Here is a 22,341-nt window from a genome sequence, read left to right as displayed (position 1 = left end):
GAGTTCTAATACTGAGTGAGTTTAGTTTTACGCCGCCCTCAGCAATATTCAGCTATATGGCGGCGGTCTGTAAATAATCGAGTCTGGACCAGACAATCCACTGATCAACAGCATGAGCATCGATCTACGAAATTGGGAACCGATGACATGTGTCAACCAAATCAGCGAGCCTGACCACCCGATCCCGTTAGTCGCCTCTTACGACAAGCATGGGTTACTGAAGATCAATATTCTAACCCGGACCTTTACGGGTATGGTAATAGGAAATAACCTCCTTTATCGAGTTGTAATACTCAGTAACAGATCAATGTAACGTGGTGACAGTGGAATCGTTACATTCTCCTTCTGAGAAATCGTTTCGATATTGTTTCAACCCGGCAATAATCGTTGTCATAACTCATATCACAAACGTGTAATGTTTTGCACAAAATATCTGAAACTCGCATTTCTTTTCCTTGTTAGAAAAAATCAATGTGTCCCCTGCAGACTGTAGACATGCGTTAATTCATCACATCACCCCGCGACCAACACTGGTTTTTACGACAAACCTCGGTGGACAAAAAGCCTCGAGATTTTACAATCGATCATTCTGGCAAGCACATTTAGAACTGATATTGCAACACCTCTCACACTGAGAGACAACGGTGTCGCAAACTTTCAACCCATCCGTCTGTGAACGTAACATGTCTTCGAGCAATGAGAAGATTTATGTAGAAATGTATCCCTAACTTCGATAAATCTTTCCTTCTTGGTAGCCTTGGCGTGACAACTAACAACGTTGTTTCAATGTTTGCTGTTCCGTCTCAGTGGTTCATCCTCCGTTGCATTTGTCTTAGTTCCAGCAACTCTGGTATTATGGTAAACTTTGTACTACTTGTGAGCACCGTACATTAATCCTTGTCAATTACTGACTTGTTTTGGTGATTAATTGGTCGAATGTGTGCTGGGACGAAATGGAGACAATGGAAGGGGAGAGTTGGAGACGAAATTGCTTGCAAAATGTATTTGGAACTTAAAGGACGAGTCGCGGAAGAAGTGTTGTCCTGAGTGAACCTTACATGATGTCACTATGGTACCATATATTACTGAACCAAAATCATATTTACCTTTGAAAAAATGAATATCACTCTTTACTTAAATAGTGAAAAAAAACATGTTGTCTTCCTACAGTCATTGAAGTGAGTGAGTGGGTTTTGTTTTATGCCGCTTTTAACAATATTCCAGCAATATCACGGCTAGAGGCACCAGAAATGGACTTCACACATTATACTCATGTGAACTCATATATACTCATCGAACCCGGGTCTTCGGCATGACGAGCAAACACTTTAACCACTAGGCTACCCCCACCTCCCCACAGTCATTGACTGTCTGACTGAGTTTGGTTTTACGCCGGTTTTAGCAATATTCCAGCAACATCACGGCGGGGGACACCAGAAATGGGTTTCACACATTGTACCCATGTGGGGATTCGAACCCGGGTCTTCGGCGTGACGAGCCGACGCTTTAACCACTGGGCTACCACACCGCCCCCACAGTTATTGAAGGAGATCATCTCAGTACTATGTATCAACAGTCAACTTACAAATACCTTAAAAAATCACCATCAGTCACCTGTAACAATCACCTCATACATGTTACCCTGATCCTCCTCGAAGTACTCACACCGAAATGCTGGGAAATAATGATGGCATGTATGCATAATTTGTCATAGTGACTATCGTAAACAAATGAAAACAGATGACTGAAAACATTAAGCCTCCCATCAATATACTCGGCCCAGTTAACGTCTGTATTTATAAATAAATTACCATTTCTTGTAGTTTGCATTCAATGAAGTGCATTATCAAACAAGGCGCGCCATTCTGTGCACAACCATTATTCTGGGTCATTCGATATACAGCATAACATAGGGTTTGGTTATACGCGCATGTTATGTATAAGATATGTGTCTATTATATTAATGGGTGGTCAATGAGATGGAAGACATCTTGCTTTGCAATGGTTTGTTTTCTTTACATTTAATTCCTTTTAGTATTGATTAAATGATTTTGTATGTTTGTTTGTCTCACGTACATCTCAGAGGATGAGCCAGGATTCTTTTCAGCAGCACAGTGTATGTGTGTGTGTGTGTGTGTGTGTGTGTGTGTGTGTGTGTGTGTGTGTGTGTGTGTGTGTGTGTTGTGTGTGAGTGTGTGGTGTGTGTGTGTGTTGTGTGTGTATGTGTGTGTTGTCTGTGAGGAGTGGGGTATTTTTTGTATGCGAGTTTGTGTCTGTGTGAGTGAGTGGAGAGAGAGAGAGAGAGAGAGAGAGAGAGAGAGAGATTAGACAACCAGAAAAGGAACGTGTGGATACTGAATAGTTCCTCTTCATTTCGGTTAGATGTGATTACAAGTACATGTTTCTCCATGTCACTGGGGATAGTATGACTTGTCCATCGTATCTTGTGTCCAGAAGGGTCATAAAACTGTCACATGACATGATTGTTGTGCACTGATATCCCACTTGATGGTCTTGTCTCAGATTTGGGTCAGTAGACTAGCCCAGTGGTTAAAGCGTCCGCTTGTCCCGCTGAAAACCTGGGTTCGATTCCCTACATGGGTACAATGTGTGAAGCCCATTTCTGGAGTCCCATAGCGTGATATTGCTGGAATATTGCTAAAAGCGGCGTAAAAGTAAACTCACTCACTTGTCACAGATTTAACATCGTTTTTATTGATAGCTTTTTACCACCTTTATTTAGATGTATTATTATCTGTTTTCAGCATACATTCCACAAGTCGAAGTTTCACAGCAGTCATCACACGTGCTGAAAAGAGCGGTATGTTGAATGATTACCATAAACGGTTCCATGGGGTCTGTAGGTATAGTTCCATAAATTTCGACACAGCAAAAACGATCATTAAAAATTGCATAAAAATAAAGTGTATAAGTCCATAAAATTAGAAAACACAGTTGTGTTAACAATGAATGACACTTTGTTTTAGAAAAATATCGATCCCCAGGAAAAAACCGCATGTTTTAGTATTGTCCATTATGTTAATTGACACTTAGTTTTCCAGAACACTGATCCATAAAACATGGAGAGTAAAAAGTGTTCAGTCGCTATCTCCGGAGTAACCATGGTAATCTGAAGATACTTTAGTGATGGAGGCACGTTTTAAAAATAGTCAATTTATTAAGCCGTAAAAAGCTACCATGCTGCAATTCAAAGTTTGATGGTATATTCAGCTGTGTATCACTCAGGGGAAAAAACGGTGGCGAACACTCTTTCAGATAACCTCAATCAATAATCATATTTTTAAGAAAGTATTTGTTCCGTAAACCAAATTCAAAAACATTCCATAGATTTGATGAAAACAAAATCAGTAGGGACGTTAGGTTCATTGCCAGGACAAAATTTAATCGAAATATACCTTGAGACGTGTTGCTCCAGATTGTCAGTTCAGCAAGTGTATACAGAAAATTGCACCTTTAATATCTAAACAAATATAGGTGTTTCAAGTACCAAAATAGTCATAATTATAATGTGCTTCCTCTCTTTTAACCGCTACATCTGTAAAGAGCAGAGAGATTTCGAACGAATGTGTTTACTTTTTACTCTGTTCGACATTTTTGTATTTGATCGGGTTTGCAATATGTGATCAGAGAAATGTTGATGTTGGATTAATCTCTGTTATCATCGTGTCTCATTGATCCATTGTGTGTTACAGCGTGTCATTATGTTCAACACGCATCTGATATGCCCCATATGTGAAATGTACTCCACGACATTACGCGTGTCTTGTTCACATTCGTGTTTGGATGTCGTAATTATGTCTGCTGTTGGAATCATATATCCCATGCTGTCAACATGTCCACTGTCAAAACTAGTTCGTCAATTAGTTTGGACATGTACTATGTCACAATCAATTTGTCCCAAACTGTTGACATGTGTATTGTCAAAACTAGGTTGTCCCATACTGTTGACATGTCTATTGTCAAAACCAGTTTGTCCAATACTGTTGACATGTCTATTGTCAAAACCAGTTTGTCCCATACTATTGACACGTCCATTGTCAAAACCAGTTTGTCCCATACTGTTGACATGTGTATTGTCAAAACTAGTTTGTCACATATTGTTGACATGTCTATTGTCAAAACCAGCTTGTCCCATACTGTTGACACGTCTATTGTCCAAACCAGTTTGTCCCATACTGGTGACATGTTTATTGTCAAAACTAGTTTGTCACATATTGTTGACATGTCTATTGTCAAAACCAGCTTGTCCCATACTGTTGACATGTCTATTGTCAAAACCAGTTTGTCCCATACTATTGACACGTCCATTGTCAAAACCAGTTTGTCCCATACTGTTGACATGTCTTTTGTCAAAACTAGTTTGTCACATATTGTTGACATGTCTATTGTCAAAACCAGCTTGTCCCATACTATTGACACGTCCATTGTCAAAACCAGTTTGTCCCATATTGTTGACATGTCTGTTGTCAAAACCAGTTTGTCCCATACTGTTGACATGTTTATTGTCAAAACCAGTTTGTCACATACTATTGACACGTCCATTGTCAAAACCAGTTTGTCCCATACTGTTGACATGTCTATTGTCAAAACTAGTTTGTCACATATTGTTGACACGTCTATTGTCAAAACCAGTTTGTCCAATACTGTTGACATGTCTATTGTCAAAACCAGTTTGTCCCATACTATTGACACGTCCATTGTCAAAACCAGTTTGTCCCATACTGTTGACATGTATATTGTCAAAACTAGTTTGTCCCATATTGTTGACATGTCTATTGTCAAAACCAGCTTGTCCCATACTGTTGACACGTCTATTGTCAAAACCAGCTTGTCCCATGATTGACATATCTATTGTCAAAACCAGCTTGTCCCATACTGTTGACATGTCTATTGTCAAAACCAGTTTGTCACATACTGTTGACACGTCCATTGTCAAAACCAGTTTGTCCCATACTGTTGACATGTCTATTGTCAAAACCAGTTTGTCCCATACTGTTGACACGTCTATTGTCCAAACCAGTTTGTCCCATACTGTTGACATGTCTATTGTCAAAACCAGTTTGTCACATACTGTTGACACGTCCATTGTCAAAACCAGTTTGTCCCATACTGTTGACATGTCTATTGTCAAAACCAGTTTGTCCCATACTGTTGACACGTCTATTGTCCAAACCAGTTTGTCCCATACTGTTGACATGTCTATTGTCAAAACCAGTTTGTCCAATACTGTTGACATGTCTATTGTCAAAACACGCGAGTGTATTCCATACTGTCCATGAGTACACTGTCGAAAAATGCGCATTCAAGGCTGTTAACATGTCAACTTTGAAAACAACTTTCTTGTACTGACGTGACCACTGTACGGCATACTGTCAATCGTGGGAATGCCATGTACAGATCGAAAAACACACCGTCACATAGCTGGACTAATAACATCCAACAAACAATCAAGCAAACCAAAATTACTAAAATGCAGAACTATGATTCATATCAAGATAATTATTACTTGTATAGCTCGACATTAAGGGCATCGATTCGTATCTTTTTACTTGCATTCTATCTGGAACCAACTCTTCTTCCTGCCGACCAATAAGTTAAGACAGATTCAGTTTTCTCCCTTACGACGGTTTTTTCTTGCACTCGACCTCAGAAGAAGCTGCCAGACAAGAAACGTTCAAGAATAATGTCTCCTGGCAATAAATGTGAAACAATCAGTATTTGCTTTCTTTGCCATTTGACACCCTTCCGGCCCAAGGCTATAAAACACACCTCTGTGAAAAAAGCTTCCTCTCAATTATACCAAAGCTTCTGTTTGGTGTATAAAGTGGAGATAAGAAAACCTATAAAGACAGAATGAAATGCAGATGTCTATAATGAAAGGTAGCCTTCTTTGTCGAAGGTAGTTTCCATGTTTTCATGTACCGAGTAACTAACAATCGTTCCCTCTGTTTCCCTACCTCTGTGTAGTACATGGTAAGTAGATGGGTTCTACCTAGGCACACGTGTAGACATAGCGCATTGTCAGCAAATTGCACATTGCACATTGCACACTCACAAGGCAGCGGAAGTAGATGCTTGTCATAATGTGTGTATACCAACGAATATATTTGCATCTATAGAACAATAAAGAATTTTCGATTCTTTTCACAAATTTGTAAAATGGATAGCCTGACAAAAATCTATATAAGAGCATGCAAGTTGTGTCCACTGGTCACGCCTCATTAGAAATGATAGAGAATAAGTTTTCAAATTGTATGCACTGTGTTCAAAACACCTTAATCCAGACCTCCAAATTTCCGTGAGCATGGATTTGGACAATACATAATTACGTGCCGTGACAATGCATAATTACGTGACGTGACAATGCATAATTACGTGACGTTACTTAATACCAGTGATCCTTCCATCCGAACAGTTACACTGTCATGGATGAAATTCAGATTTGGTTAACGTCTCACTATATCAGCTTCAGATATTGACAAATCCCGAAAACATGACTCCTCACTTGAAAACTGCACATTATTATGCCTTTGCACAATTATCAAAATCTTCTTGCAAAAAGGGTGCAGCTATATTCGTTGGTGCGTTATATGTAGGAACGTTGTGTGTCCTTATTTCTGTAGATAGTAACATCTTTACATAATTGTCTTCACCCTAGAGCCATCGCCCGGTGAGTGCAGGTTATTTACCTTGTTTAGTATCTATTATACATTCTCCTCAAACTGATTCCCTCTACATATATAACTGCATGTGATCGACCAGCTTACTTCAGCCCCATTGTTAATAAATCTGTGAAAAATTAAAAGACATCCACAATACCAAGACGTAACCGTCACGTCATTATGAATTATCTGGTAATTATTTTGAATGCTTGTGTGTTTATACTGAGATAGAGTTCAATGTCAAAAGCGAGGTATCCTCAAACATAGAAAAACAAATATGACGTTTTTTACAGGGTACTGATACTAATGAGGTGTCAGGTTCATAATTGCATGATAGAGACAGTTACACCCACTGTTTCTATAGATTGTCCATATTGGCAATTATCTGTCACTTTATTACCCCTGTTTATGGTGTTTGATGTAAGTGTTATTCCTAACACACGTATCGAAAATGCATGGATGACGATTTTATCATCAAAGAAAAGAGTCATTGATCGAGATCAGTGAAATGTAGTTACATAAAATCGTCTCTTGTTTGTTAAATGTCTGTATAATTAATTGTTCAATGTGATTAATTCATCGTGTGTGTGACATCCGTGAATATTTTAATGGAACACGCTGGTGTATAATGATCGTGACTTGGATAATAGGTCTAAGCGATCACACACATGTTTATGAGACCCGCGGGATTATTGGAGCGAATGTGATACTTTTAAACAATATTTTCAGATGTGCAATATAGCTGTCCCTTAGTCTAATTGGTTAGATGGCTCGATATGACGTCAACCGTTACGTTCTGATCTATATTTGAAATTTACTATACAATTCATGTCTGTTATCTCCTTTGGATGATATATGGTTTTGAGGACTTGTAAGATGTCACCAAAGTGCCAAGTATATTTTACAATAAATATTGTAACATATTTTTTTATGTTTTGTGTACTGCCTACATATAGAATGAAACACCAGGGGATAGCAATAACACGTCTTTCCTAGATAATTACTACATGAGGCAAAGACAGAATAACATGAATCACAGTGATATTTAATCAGCGGTATGCTGTTTATAACTTGATCTCAGTCACAGTCGTATGCTCATATGAGTATTGTTTTATGCAGCAATGTTTTGAAATTGATGAGATATGGCACGTTCTAGTTCACATGGGGCATTGGGGTAGCCCAGTGGTTAAAGCTTTCACTCGTCACGCCAAACGCCCGGGTTCGATTCCCCATATGGGTACAATGTGTGAAGCCCAATTCTGGTGCCCCCCGCCGCGATATTGCTGGAATATTGCTAAAAGCGGCGTAAAACTCACTCACTCACACACTCACTCTATTTAACATACAATAAAGGGTCTCTTGAAGCATCTATGAGGTTTAATTTCTTCATTCTGAAACTATGGAACTTACATCATGCCATCAGGGACTCCGTCCATGTTCAGCATGGTACAGCTATCGAGATTAAAATTTCAAGGTAGTGTTTCTCCAAGAATGAAATTTCATGATGTGTGTGTGTGTGTGTGTGTGTGTGTGTGTGTGTGTGTGTGTGTGTGTGTGTGTGTGCGTGTACAATTTTTGTATCCGCATCACCTCGCATGCTGTCACCCACTGTACCATCGTAGATATCCACATGTGTCTTCTACACTATTATTTATGCTTGTTGCTTTATCAATACTGTGGAATTAATATCCCTCTAATATCTACCTTTCGAACAACGCAATCCAATTTTTGTATCGACTTCACGCTCTCGTTGTATAAACTGCACAGTGAGATGCTGAAAAGGTTGCGTTGCTGAAAATATTATCAGCACACTGTATAATTCTTTTTATTACAAAATAATATCTTTAAATTCATGAAAATTAAATGAATATTAGGTGATTGTCTTTTTCGAATAATTTAACGAGAAATGTTTTTGTGACCTTTGTTTTTTATGATGTAAACGTACTCGTGAAAATATATAATGTAGAAATGTATCACCCATGATATGTTCTTAACATATGACTGTGCTTCTTTTTCAACCCCCGTCATCGATGTGCGATCATGCAGGGTTTAAGGGTAAGTACTCAGATTTAAATACATTTATGGTTTACCAACAGATGTGAACAAGCGGTATGAGTCGTGTGAAGAACATGATTATTCATTATCAAGGCATTGATTATATTGGTACCCAAATGATACAATGAATGAATGATTGTGTCCAGTTTGGCAAGAGTTATTTGGACACACAACCAAAAAACAGAATCGGTGTTTACCTTATACTGCTGCGGGGGATATGTTATTGCATGGAAAGACACATGGTAATTGCTAATGCAAATGAGCCTATTCCCAAGAGGAGGTTCACAAGCACGTCCACGCGGTCAGTAGCGAGTGTGTCCACCTTGGGCATTTATGCTGGCCTGGCACTTTCACCTCACTGAGGTCACTACAAGATCATTCCATAACCAAGGAAGCATTTGTCGGAGTTCCTGCAGCGTTGTTGAAGGATTCGGTTCCATTTCGTCCCAAGAACGTGTTCAGTGGGTGACAAATCACGGCATCTTGCAGGGTAACTTTGTTCTGATTAAGATACTGTTGTACAACGTGTGGTCTGGCGTTAACGTGCTAAAACGTCATTCCAAGTAAGTTCTGTCGCAAAAGCATTAAAGCCCCCATTTACAAAAGTCGCTTCTCGGTACCTCCCAGCATTCAAGTTCCCCTCAACCACAAACATTGGCGTCCTTGCCACAGCTTCTCCTCTCTCAGATCAAACAGTCCCACTCCCAAAACGATCCCCTTCCAAAACGATCCCCGTAGACACGTGTCCTGATGCCTGCTCGGTGAAGAATGAAACGTGGCTCATCGGTGAAGAGTGAGTGAGTGAGTGACTATAGTTTTACGCCGCACTCAGCAATATTCCAGCTATGTGGCGGCGGTTTGTAAATAATCGAGTCTGGACCAGACAATCCAATGAGCATCCAACAGCATGAGCATCGATCTACGCAATTGGGAACCGATGACATGTGTCAACCAATCAGCGAGCCTGACTACCCGATCCCGTTAGTCGCCTCTTACGACAAGCATGGGTTGCTGAAGATCAATTCTTACCCGGATCTTCACGGGTTCATTGGTGAAGAGAACTCTTCTCCACTTACACGCTCCCACTTGCAAGTGTTGTCTGCTTCACTGGAGACGTTGACGTCCATTTTCTGGAGTCACAATTGGCCTTCATACTGAGCGCCTTGAACGAATGCTGCAGACGCGTGGATGTCGTCGAACTTTTTCTGTGTGTTCGGTACTAATATGACGATATTGAATAACGAATTCGAAAGGCAAAACTGAAATTGATCTACATCTATAACAGGATACAGTTTAGCCTCCATTGCAAATACCTCTGTGGACTATTTACATCTAATCCAAGCTTAAACAGGGAGTGAGTATATCTCACACCGCTTTGAGCAATATGGCACAACAAAAAATGGACTTCACATATCGTAACCACTTTGGAATCGAACCCGGTCATTCGGCCTGACGAACGAACGCTTCAGCCACTAGGCGACGCCACGGCCTCAGGAGCTCTTAAGAGCAATTATGTGGGCATAGACGGCTATTTCATCTAAGTCGACGTATGTCGCTATGCAGCGTTGTTGCCAGATCCCTTCATGATCCACTGGTCTTGGGGGCGGTGGGGTAGCCTAGTGGTTAAAGCGTTCGCTCTTCAAGCCGAAGACCCGGGTTCGATTCCCAACATGGGTACAATGTGTGAAGCTCATTGCTGGAATATTGCTAAAAGCGGCGTAAAATCATACTCGCTCACTGGTCGTGGGTTCGAGTCTCTTATTTGTCCCAATGGTGACACTTCTGGCTCTCCAATGGTTCGCCAAAGTAAAACAGAAACATGTATAACCTTATCACTTAGGTTTCCCAGACATATCACACGGACAACCCGCTATATAACTGGATAATGATCAAAGCGGGGTTAAACCTATCTGTACTCACAAATTTCACAAAATTTATTATTATTGATTACATGTAATAATACTCTTTTTTCTCTTTAATCGTTCTTGTGTTGTTGGGTACCTTGCACTCAGCTTCCGGTGTCAATGTATGATTACAGCGACCTATTCTTTAATACCGTGTACTTTGTTTTTGCCTTCATGCGTGATCAGCTGGTGAGTATGACGTCAATACAATTAACCCAGTGCCCCCAGAATCAAACAACTAGATTAAAGTACAAAGAGCAGTGTTATTTGACTTGCATTTTTATATTATATATAGACGCTGGTTTCGCTTTCGTCTCTTATGTCAGTTTTGAGACGGGCACACTTACGTGCAACAGCTGTTGTTAACAGACCAATTACGAAGTAAAAAGTGCCTGAATTATATACATGTATCGTTTTACGTCAAACACAAACTACTACAGTTGAATGGTCTGTCTTAGGATGAAACTATTGATTTTCTGACAAGACGTTGTGAAGATCGCTATTTGTTTGTTGTAATGCTCACTGTTTGCATATGTTACATTTTAAATGATTATTTTTACATCGTTATAACAAAGACAAGATACAGGATATGAAAAAGTCGCAAAGCGTTTGATTTTCCGAATTTCTTCGGGCGCTCGGCATGAGACCCAATTATAATAATTCAAGCATACGTGAAAACCATTTTGAAAGTACTTTAATCATTATATTTTTTAGCTTAGAGATACACGCGGGATATCTTTTAAACGTCTTTTTGTCGCTTTTATTACCAGCATGTGAACGACATGTGAATCCATCTTGTCAGTTTACGTGGCTGTAGATGTTACGTGACTAAATGACATAATTAATCACGTGTCATTTTCAGAGCATATGCCATCCCACGTGCTCCCTACCTTTAAGCACATCACCGACACGCTGTCATTATGTTGGTTGGTTTGATGTTTAACGCCGCACTCAGCAATATTCCAGCTTTATGGCGGCGGTCTATAAATAATCGAGTCTGGACCAGACAATCCAGTGATCAACAGCATGAACATCGATCTGCGCAAATGGGATACGATGACGTGTGTCAACCAAGTCAGCGAGCCTGACCACCCGATCCCGTTAGTCGCCTCTTACGACAAGCATAGTCGCCTTAAGACTTACTCTATCCTGGATCTTTTTGGGTCTGTCATTATGTTCATCTCTAATCTACTCATGTTATAGTTGAACCAGATGAGCTGTTCGATCAGTTGATAATGAGATGTTACACCTTAATAGCACCCGAAACATAATTATGACTTTTTGTCTTTCACTTGCTTCTTGGATACAGATGTGCCAGGTACGTTTCAATATTGCATATGCCTTGGCTAGTTGTTAAAATTAGAGGATAACTCTACTGTGTTTGATGACTAGGAGGCGTATACCGGTGGTTATGTAGTCATATCGGCGACGCGTAAGCGGAGGATTCCACTGCAAGGTGGGAATACACTACGCCTTCATCGAAGCAGCAGACGTTGACAAGGAGTGACAGGGGACAGACAAATTATTTCCTGGGGAACTGATACTTTGTCTCACATTTGTTCCTCGGTCATTTCCTGTCAAGAATGCAGACCGTAATTTGAAAACATGATACTTACTAATTTTACAACATTATATAGCTTTTTCTGCTGATGGATATAGTGATGTAAATGTCTATTCTTGTACAAAGTAGCTGTAAAAGGTCAATTCTTCATGTTAGACATTCAGCATCCACGTTTTTCAATTTTAAAAGCTGAAGTAAGCGCACATAATTTCTTCAAAAAATAAGATAATTTATAAATCCGATTCTACGGATCATACAGATCATTCTTATCATACAGACTAAAATTAATATTGCGCAAAAAAACATCAAATGAATAAAAGTAAAAGAGCAAGTTTCCTTTCTCGTGCATAAAAATGGAATGATTACCAACACAAATGAATGATTTATTTTGTTCTACGTCATCAGCATAACATTAGATGATTTACACAAAGGTGATGGATATTCTGCAGAATTATCAATTGTAATGGAATTTAAAAACCTATGAAACGTTTTATAGACAACTGATATAATTATTATTAATAGTTATAAAAGTTAAAATGCAATACAGGAATTGGATCTGATCTCTTCCCCAAGAGACTACTCGACTTCTTAAAATACTGTTATAGAATGAGCTGCTACAAACTATTTTAACGTTTGTTGTAATTTCCAGTATCTACAGTGATATTTTAGGAATTATTTTTTTTCAAATTTGAATCCCATGATAGAGACAGTTACAGAGATGTAACAGTGACCGCCGGAGATGTAGGCTGCAGTTAATGAGGTTCTGGATTATTCGGGTTGTTATACCGCTGGCTGCTGGAATTACGTCGCTTAAAATCCTGAAAAAATGTGTCACGTACGGGTCAGATTTAATGAATGGTCACATTTGTGTCACGGTTGTTGTGCAAGGTCACCAGATGTAGTTTCTTGTCGTACTGAAATAGCTACCAAGGATCAATTCACACAAACGTTATACGTTCTGGCGTATTTTTGTAGTTTAAAAGGTCCACAGATTCCATGTAATTCATATTAGCTCGTGGCTGGAAGGTGACTTGGAATAATAGAATTGATTTTTGTCCTTCCATGTTCATTATCTTTAAGTTTGGTTATTATTGATTTTACTAATGTAATTTGCAGCTCATTCTGTGTTTTTGTTTCCAAACCTACAGGCACACCCACGGGTAAGTTGCAGCTTTCATCACTATATTTAGAATCTAAGTTAATACAGTATGCACTTACCATTGGAGAAAAGGGGGTCATGTGCATTTCAAACATGGAAAATATCTGAAGAGCCTATTTTAATTACATCGTACTTTGAAGAGATTTACCAAGAAGGTTTTATGTTTATATTGTAATATTAAACAACCTTATTTCTTGTTTCAGAACTGTCCAGGCGGAGTGAGTATGAAAGTGATCATAAATATAAAGTGATCATAAGTATGATGTGATCATAAGTATTAAGATATCATAAGTATGAAGAGACCATAAGTATAAAGTGATCATAAGTATTAAGATATCATAAGTATGAAGTTGTCACAGGTATTAAGATATCATAAGTATTAAGATACATAGCATGAAGAGACAATAAGTATGAAGAGACCTTAAGTATGAGGTGATCATAAGTATGAAGTGATCATAAGTATGAGGTGATCATAAGTATGAGGATACCATAAGTATGAAGAGACAATACGTATGAAGTGATCATAAGTATGAAGAGATCATAAGTATGAAGTGATCATAAGTATGAAGTGATCATCAGTATGAAGAGATCATAAGTATGAGGTGATCATAAGTATGAAGTGATCATAAGTATGAAGTGATCATAAGTATGAGGTGATCATAAGTATGAAGTGATCATAAGTATGAGTATGAGGTGATCATAAGTATGAAGAGATCATATACGTATGAAGTGATCATAAGTATGAGGAGATCATAAGTATGAGTGATCAGAGATCATAAGTATGAAGAGATCATAAGTATGAAGAGATCATAAGTATGAAGTGGTCATAAGTATGAAGTGGTCATAAGTATGAAGAGATCACAAGTATGAAGAGATAATAAGTATGAGGTGATCATAAGTATGAGGTGGTCATAAGTATGAAGAGACCATAAGTATGAGGTGATCATAAGTATGAAGAGACAATACGTATGAGGTGATCATAAGTATGAGGTGGTCATAAGTATGAAGAGACCATAAATATGAAGAGACAATAAGTATGAGGTGATCATAAGTATGAGGTGATCATAAGTATGAAGAGACCATAAGTATGAAGAGACAATAAGTATGAAGTGATCATAAGTATGAAGTGGTCATAAGTATGAAGTGATCATAAGTATGAAGAGACAATAAGTATGAAGAGATCATAAGTATGAAGTGATCATAATGTTTGTAATCCAAATGGATTGATCAAATAGTGGGTGAACGGGTATAGTGTCATGCCGCTTTGAGCATTAATTCATTTAAATCACGGTGATCAGATTATTCTAGAAAGAAAGTCCAAATGTAATTGTCTTCGTGACACCAATGGGTCGGGATGGGGCTAACACAACTCGGCACCGAACCAGAGCGCATTTAAAACCCCACGACCTAGGCTCCTGGCGTACGTAAAGCGAGAGAACTCTTCCAAGCCAACTGGATCACACGTGCCGACAAACAAATTACATATTCACATGAATTCGCAGTATATGAATCTCTTACTTACCTTTTTAATCTCTGTTTCAGTTTCGTAAAAGAAATTATGTACAGGTATGTAATCCACAGTATTTTATTCTTGAAAAAATGCAATGTTTAATGCCAATGTTTATTAGAATGCAACATCGAGTATTTTCCATGTAAAACTATCTGAATATTTAACGATAAATTGAATTGTGATCGGAAACTGAGGTTTCAAATTTATTAGTGATTTCTGCCTAAAATGTACTGCTACATATACTCTGAAAACTGTACTGTACTGTACTGTACTGTACTGTAATGTTGTTGTTCTCACCTTATCTCATTGTAACCAACCTATTTGTCGATGTCATCATCAGAAAAATTCCTACCTCTAATGGTTGAAAGAAATATATTTATATAAACCTTCCTATAAATATTAGTTTCGTTGTGGCTGTGATAAATGAGAGATGGAATGTTATGGTTTGATCACTAATTCACGGTAGAATAATCATCATAATCATCATTATCCACACTCCACTTTCAAGTACAAAATGCATAGAATTCTGCTATTTAAGAATATACTAAGGCATTTATTCAATGTGTATCGGCTTCTCTCCATATTTGCCAAGCGTGTGTCATTTTTAGGTTGATTTTGTTACGCTGTCCTATCGATATACAACCTATAGCTTATGTTACAATTATCACTTGTTTCCAATCTGTTTGTTCTGTACCTGGTGGTTTATCAGTCAACACAGATACCGTGCTATAACCTCGTACAACCTGGTATATCTAGATATTTATCTACCAGTTCAGAGTCACCACTAGCGGATTTATGATGCTCTGTGTCTTAAAAAACAGTCTATTTTTCTCCAGTTCAGAGTCATCACTAGCGGATTTATGATGCTCTGTGTCTTAAAAAACAGTCTATTTTTCTCCAGTTCAGAGTCATCACTAGCGGATTTATGATGCTCTGTGTTTTAAAAAAACAGTTTATTTTTCTCCAGTTCAGAGTCATCACTAGCAGATTTATGATGCTCTGTGTCTTAAAAAAACAGTTTATTTTTCTCATTAATTTGTCATGAACTGGTTTTGTTTTAAGACACAGAGCATCATGTTTCTCATTCATTTCTCAACGCGTGAAGATCCGGGTTTCAGTTGATCTTAAGCAGCCCATGCTTGTCGTACGAGGAAACTAACGGGATCGGGTTATCAGGCTTGCTGACCATGTTTGCACGCCAAGTCTCAAATGTGTCGATCGATGCTCTTCATATTAACCACTGTACTGTCTGATCCAGATTCGACTATTTACTCGAGATTCCCCAGAAACACTTTAAGTGAGATGTAATAAGACTCGCTGACTTGGTTGACACATGTCATCGTATCCCAGTTGCATGCCTCGATGCTCATGATGTCAATCACTGGATTGTCTGGTCTAGACATGATTATTTACCGACTGCAGTCATATCGCGGGAATATTGCTGAGTCCCACGTTGAACAACCAACCAACCAACCAACCAACCAAAGACCTATTCATTTGTCCTTGCACCTTCATACACTAACGTTTGTTCCCAAACTTTATTCAAATGTTACAGACACGCGTTCTGGACATAAAAATATATGTTTCGTGTTTACGATAACAGCACGGCTACGTCGTTAATGTCATCAGGTTGTTGACATTAAAGATAAAACTCCAGAGAATATGCAGTCTCGATTGTGAGCCAAAATAGGGAGTAGAAGACCAAACAGTGGCGAATCCTTTTGAATGGATCAGTGAAGATCAGTGATGACACCAGGTGTTAGCGGAAAGAGTAAGCATACCCTGCCCTGTCGGTAGCTGGTGTTTACTGTGTACGATCGCACTGGTGTAATTCTGCCATACGACGCCGGTCTATAAACAACTGCACCGTGAACTTCCGGGTTAGAATTGGTCATCAGCAACCCATGCTTGTCATAAGAGGCGACTAACGGGATCGGGTGGTCAGACTCGCTGACTGGGTTGACACATGTCATTGCATCCCAATTGCGTAGATCGATGCTGTTGATCAGTGGATTGTCTGGTCCAGACTAGATTATTTCTAGACCGCCGCCATATAGCTGGATTACTGCTGAGTGCGGCGTAAAACTAAAGTCACTCACTCAATCACTCTAAACAACTGGGGGAGGACACCAGACAATTCAGTGATGGACAAGACGAACCTGAAACACGATACTGACTTGGTAACACTTAAAAGCGATATATTGATCACAAGGATTTGAAAGTGACATATGCCATATTTTAGGAACCATTATACATTGAAAGAAAAACGATTCTAGTGGCTGTCACGTGCCTTTTCCGGAACACCTGGTGTCGCCACAGATTTCCAGCTATCTATTCATAGAGTTTTCACGACTGAGTTTTAACGTCAGCGGGGACCGCTGGGCAAATGGTCGAAACTGATTTTCCCTTCCGATGACGCGTTAAATTTCATATTCCAAGGAGGACAAAAACGACCATCTGGTCTTTCACCTTTAAAACTGAAGCAAAGTATGCTTCCAGAATGATTTACAAGAACAATCTCCTCAAGTTTGACACGGGCGACTAATTAGTCAGATTTGGTACCCATATGTTACATCGCAGCCTCATGCCCTTTGCGCTTCGAATTCCTGGTCTAGACGGAGTAATTAGGGTTCTGTGCAAGAGACACTATTTCACAAAACTAAAGTTACCAAAATTCCCGGAATGAACCAAAATTCCAGAAGCTGGGTAAGCCAGGAAATAACATGAATAAACTTTGTAAGCGGGTAATATATCCATTGTCGACCTTTAGACCCTTTTCCCCAATACTGTGACAAGGGACAAGTGACCGGTTTATTAATTTGGCATGACCCATTGTGCTGCATATACAAAACATGCAAAAAAAGTCCGATGAGGGATCGGTTGGTCAGGCTCGCTGACTTGGTTGACACATGTCATCGGTTCCCAACTGCGTAGATCGATGCTCATGCTGTTGATCACTGGATTGTCTGGTCCAGACTCTATTATTTACAGACCGCCGCAATATAGCTGGAATATTGCTGAGTGCGGTGGAAAACTAAACTCACTCACGCATTCAGTCAGTTGTACACATGAAAGTTTATCTTGGAAGATTTCTTTATATATTCAAAGATACATTTTTTAAGAAATGAAGGATTTGTTGATGACCAGCTGGTATCATTTATCAGTGGAAGGATTACTATAATGATATTGCTCCAAAATATTTTTCATCTCTTCTTGCCCATATTTACAGAATATAGAGACACCTAGCAGTTATGACAGCCCCGAGTCAATAGTGAAGCAGTTGCAAGACATCATCAACTGGAGACATAGGCTGATGCGCCAGAAGATAATGGCCGGGTCCAAGAGTGACAGGATATTCGATATGATCAGGGCGCGGTCGCTCTCCCGGAGGAAGTAAGAGGTGGGACACTATGTTCTTTGAGATGTACTTATTTTGAGATGTACTTATATCCTTTTTTTATTTCCCCGCCTTTAATTTTTTCCTCTGATTTTACAAATTCGAAGATGATATTGGAAAAATACTAGGCGTACTCGTTTAAACACAGAATCCACTTAATTCACAGATGGCCGTTTTAATAACTGGCGCTTCTAACAATGATCGGGGCGAGTAGACTGGTACAAAAACCCATCCACTGTGTAACTGGAGCGTTCATCGTACGAAGGCCTATTTCTAAAGGATTATTCCGAAGTTGTCCTCAGAGAACCCTCACTAGACAGACACAGTATAAGCTGATAACCTTTCAATACTTTTGCAAAAATGTCGACGTTTATTTTATCTGTTACAGGCAAGCCATTTCGTTCTGTATCTCATATATGATGCATGATATTGAAAGTACATTTTAACTTTACAAAAACTAATCTCATTGTTTCCTCCAAAGCATCTTTTAAAATTGCATCCGAGTTTGCCGATTCAAAGCTAACGACAATGATATATACAATCTAATACCGTTGTGTAGAAATTTGGTTCGTCGAACTTGTTGCTATGCCGATATACAAGCTTGATCCCTCGTATGCTTTTTCAATTCTTCAGTGTTCGTTTGTGTCGAACCTGGGATAACTCGAAGCTTTTATATAGGTCACTTCAACTTCGACACAACGCTGTTTCACTGCATAACGGTTCTTAAATCAAGGAATCTCACTCATAGAAAACGTTCCAGACAGCGAAAAACATACATGGATTCTTCATGATCCTCCAGGAGATCGCCGTCGGTTCTAAATGAATTCCCGTGTTTCAAATACTCAATAACGCCCGGAAAATGGCCAACACATGATGTTCATCGACATTGTAAACACAAAAGTAAACCAAAAGGTCCACACGCGTTTTACTGTCTGCACACACTGACATCGAGTACGGGTACAGCAGTGAAGTGTCATCAGCTAGCCGTTTAAGCTGGTTTCCATGGTAACATCTGGAACTGCTCGTTTGTAACGTCATTCCGACTTTAGGTCACAATATGATTTGAATGACGTCACCACTGCTGACGAGGCAACAGTACGAATGTGTGCGATATCTGTACGTATTAATACGCAGTGAATAGTCTTGCAATTTCAGGTAATACCATTCGATCATGATTTTCAACCAATCAGATTACAGAACACAGTGACTTTTGGTTTACAATGTACAACTTCCAAACAGTGTTTGACTGCATAACGGTTCTAACATCAAGGAATTTCACTCATAGGAAACGTTCCAGACAGCGAAACACATACATGGACACATCATGATCCTCCATTTATATAATCTAATAATCAAACAATGTATTTTACACGATAACAAGGGTTATTTTCGATGTGTCAACATCTTCAAATAGTCATTAATCTTAACCCTACTTTGCCATGCCAAACAGTCTACCGGGACGCCGCATATCTGGGGAGCAAGGCAGATCTAGATGACAATCACTAGAAGTACCAGATCTGTTGAGTCTCCCATTGATCTGATATAGACTAGGGGTAGTTCTGTAACCTACTTCACGAAGCCTTTGAGCTGCAATGTAACACAGCAAAAATAACTCGGTTTCCGCAATGCGGAAACCTGGTAGAAAGTGGACTGAAACTTAAGTTTCCACCTAGAATCCAGTGAGTTTCCGTTCTTTTACATTGAGTTTCCGCAATAACGGAAACTTACAATTACCCACTTTCCAAGGGTTTCCGCAAGGTTTCCGTTACCCACACTCCAACAGGTTTCCGCAAGGTATCCGTTACCCACACTCCAAGAAGTTTCCGTTGAGTTTCAGTTAACTTTGAATCCATCAGGTTTCCGCAAGGTTTCAGTTATTAAGACTCCAACAGGTTTCCGCATAGTTTCAGTTACCAACAATCCGACATAGTTTCCGCATAGTTTCAGTTCCCAGCAATCCGACATAGTTTCCGCATAGTTTCAGTTACCAACAATCCGACAAGGTTTCCGCATAGTTTCAGTTACCGGTTTCAATTTCAGGTTCACGGGTTTTCATATGCGTTTCAAAAGCTAAATGTAAACATTCTTCTTTATTTATATCATAAACTCTTGTTCAAAACAATATAAGCAATTTGTTATTATCATGACATTTACTAAAGAAAAACAGAATATATAATAAGATTCATTGTTTTATTTTCTCAACATGGTATGGATTAGCATTTAAGGCAAATAAAGATCATACATATAACTAGTAATATAGCACTAAAGAACAGGGCAAAACATGTTGGCATAACTCAATCCAGTTTTAGAAATCATATATCATTTATAACAAAGTTGTAATTTTCATCAGTTAAACTTTCATTCACTTATTATCTTGAAATAGCATGTTAGATACGAAATTTATTTCTAAAATCAGGCTAATGATGAAAAATAACAATAACATACAACAACACAGTGATAAAACATAGTTGCATCGGACATTTATTTGCACGCCTTGGCATTCAGCCACACACTCTATGTCACAACTATCGCCAAACATCCACTATGATATACAATAACAACATACAGCTTACAATACAAAATAAAATAAAAATTACATTATGAAATTGAAAATAAATTCAATTAAATTGCAAGAGCTGGTCAGTGGGCCTGTAAGGGGCATCCTGAGCGGAGATCCCTCTGTTACTTTGGTTGGATGCCTCATCCTCGTCCTCCTGTTGGCCTTGACGAGGCAGTGGAGGTGTAGATTCTTTCCAAGTCCAGTGTCGTCGTGTATGCCATAAGCTTGCTGGACTCACAGACAAAGGGACGGAATGCAACTAATTGACGTCATCTTCGTCACTCACGACTGGTGATGTCATGTCTATGGTGAGTGTTGTCGCTACCTTTTTCTATCGTCTATCTGGCCAATCAATAGATGCAAGTCTGTTTGGGCGTTGTGCAAGTTTCTGAAAATGGCAGGTTATAACGAATTACTAGGTTATTTTGATGAATTACACAAACATCAATCAACAAGAAACTGACAATGCCAAGGATGATTTAAAATGAGTAATCCACAAGTAAGTTTGAATAAAAGAGAACTAAATTGAACAATCACACTTTGCACTAGTTTTCTCAAAACTCAAATTATGCAATTCATCACACTTCATTGACCGAATGTAATATCTTATTTTCTAAAGGGACACAGAATCTATACAAACTTTGCTCTGGAGTTACATCCTTCCCAGACCAGAGGTAGTAATATGTTATATATAATATCTGAACATTTATTGCATTTTCTATGTAGTAATAATGGTACTAGTAATAGATTTTCATCAATGTTGTGGTGTCCACCTCCGTGATGTTGCTGGAATATTGCTAAAAGCGGCGTAAAACCAAACTCAGTCAGGCAGTTGTATTGTTGAAGGCACAAGTATATTCACCAGTAGTGACTGTATGTTTACACCATTACGTCTTTGAGGTGTATTTAGAAGTGAATAATACAAGACGCGAATGTTTCCGGATGTCAAGGTCTTTATTATGTGAAAACACAATGTTTCAGGTGAATGCTTACACCTGACGAAGGGGTAAGCATTCACTCTGAAACTATGTTTTCACATAATAAAGGAGTTGACATCCATAAACCTTGTCTCTACTCTATGAATTGGAAATAATTTACTACTTATAATGAAAGTCACTACAGATAGGTCAAAAATTACCTTCACACATGTTTCAGCTGACCATCCTTGGTCATTCGTTATACAGTCTGCAGACTCATCATCAGCTGAAAAAAATAAACAATAACAACGATTACTTTTTCTTTGCATTTCTCCATTCATTCATTTGAGGTTTTAACAAACCCCAAACAATTGCAGCGACATTTATACCAACAAGCAAACTACAGATTTATCACTTTTAAGGTTATGCAATGAGTAAGTGAACGGCCTGACATAAAACATCCTGATGAATGAAGTTCAGTTATCTCATGTGACATAACCTTGAGTAATTACGGTATTGTAAAATCAAGGGGTCAGTTTTACTGCCATTTCACACAGGTGTGAAGTTTATTTGGTCCAATTTGAAATCATGATTA

The 22,341-nt window shown here is 38.8% G+C and overlaps 1 protein-coding gene across 1 annotated transcript in view; it reads left to right on the top strand.

The window, feature by feature from the left end:
* Positions 1-22,341, top strand: part of LOC124258465 — a 95,957-nt gene that overhangs the window by 63,303 nt on the left and 10,313 nt on the right. Inside the window, exons 3-10 of the mRNA XM_046692564.1 lie at positions 2,766-2,821; positions 8,730-8,738; positions 10,829-10,831; positions 11,952-11,960; positions 13,352-13,363; positions 13,566-13,580; positions 14,905-14,928; positions 18,102-18,272. Coding sequence (XP_046548520.1) covers positions 2,766-2,821; positions 8,730-8,738; positions 10,829-10,831; positions 11,952-11,960; positions 13,352-13,363; positions 13,566-13,580; positions 14,905-14,928; positions 18,102-18,269 — 296 coding nt within the window. The 3' untranslated portion in view covers positions 18,270-18,272. The remainder of the gene's footprint in view (positions 1-2,765; positions 2,822-8,729; positions 8,739-10,828; positions 10,832-11,951; positions 11,961-13,351; positions 13,364-13,565; positions 13,581-14,904; positions 14,929-18,101; positions 18,273-22,341) is intronic.

Source organism: Haliotis rubra, unplaced genomic scaffold (assembly GCF_003918875.1).
Source record: "Haliotis rubra isolate DU_JTF1 unplaced genomic scaffold, ASM391887v1 Scf694, whole genome shotgun sequence".
NCBI classification, from domain to species: Eukaryota; Metazoa; Mollusca; class Gastropoda; order Lepetellida; family Haliotidae; genus Haliotis; species Haliotis rubra.
The sequence above is the reverse complement of the archived record's forward strand: the minus strand, read 5'-3'. Positions and strand labels throughout refer to the sequence as shown.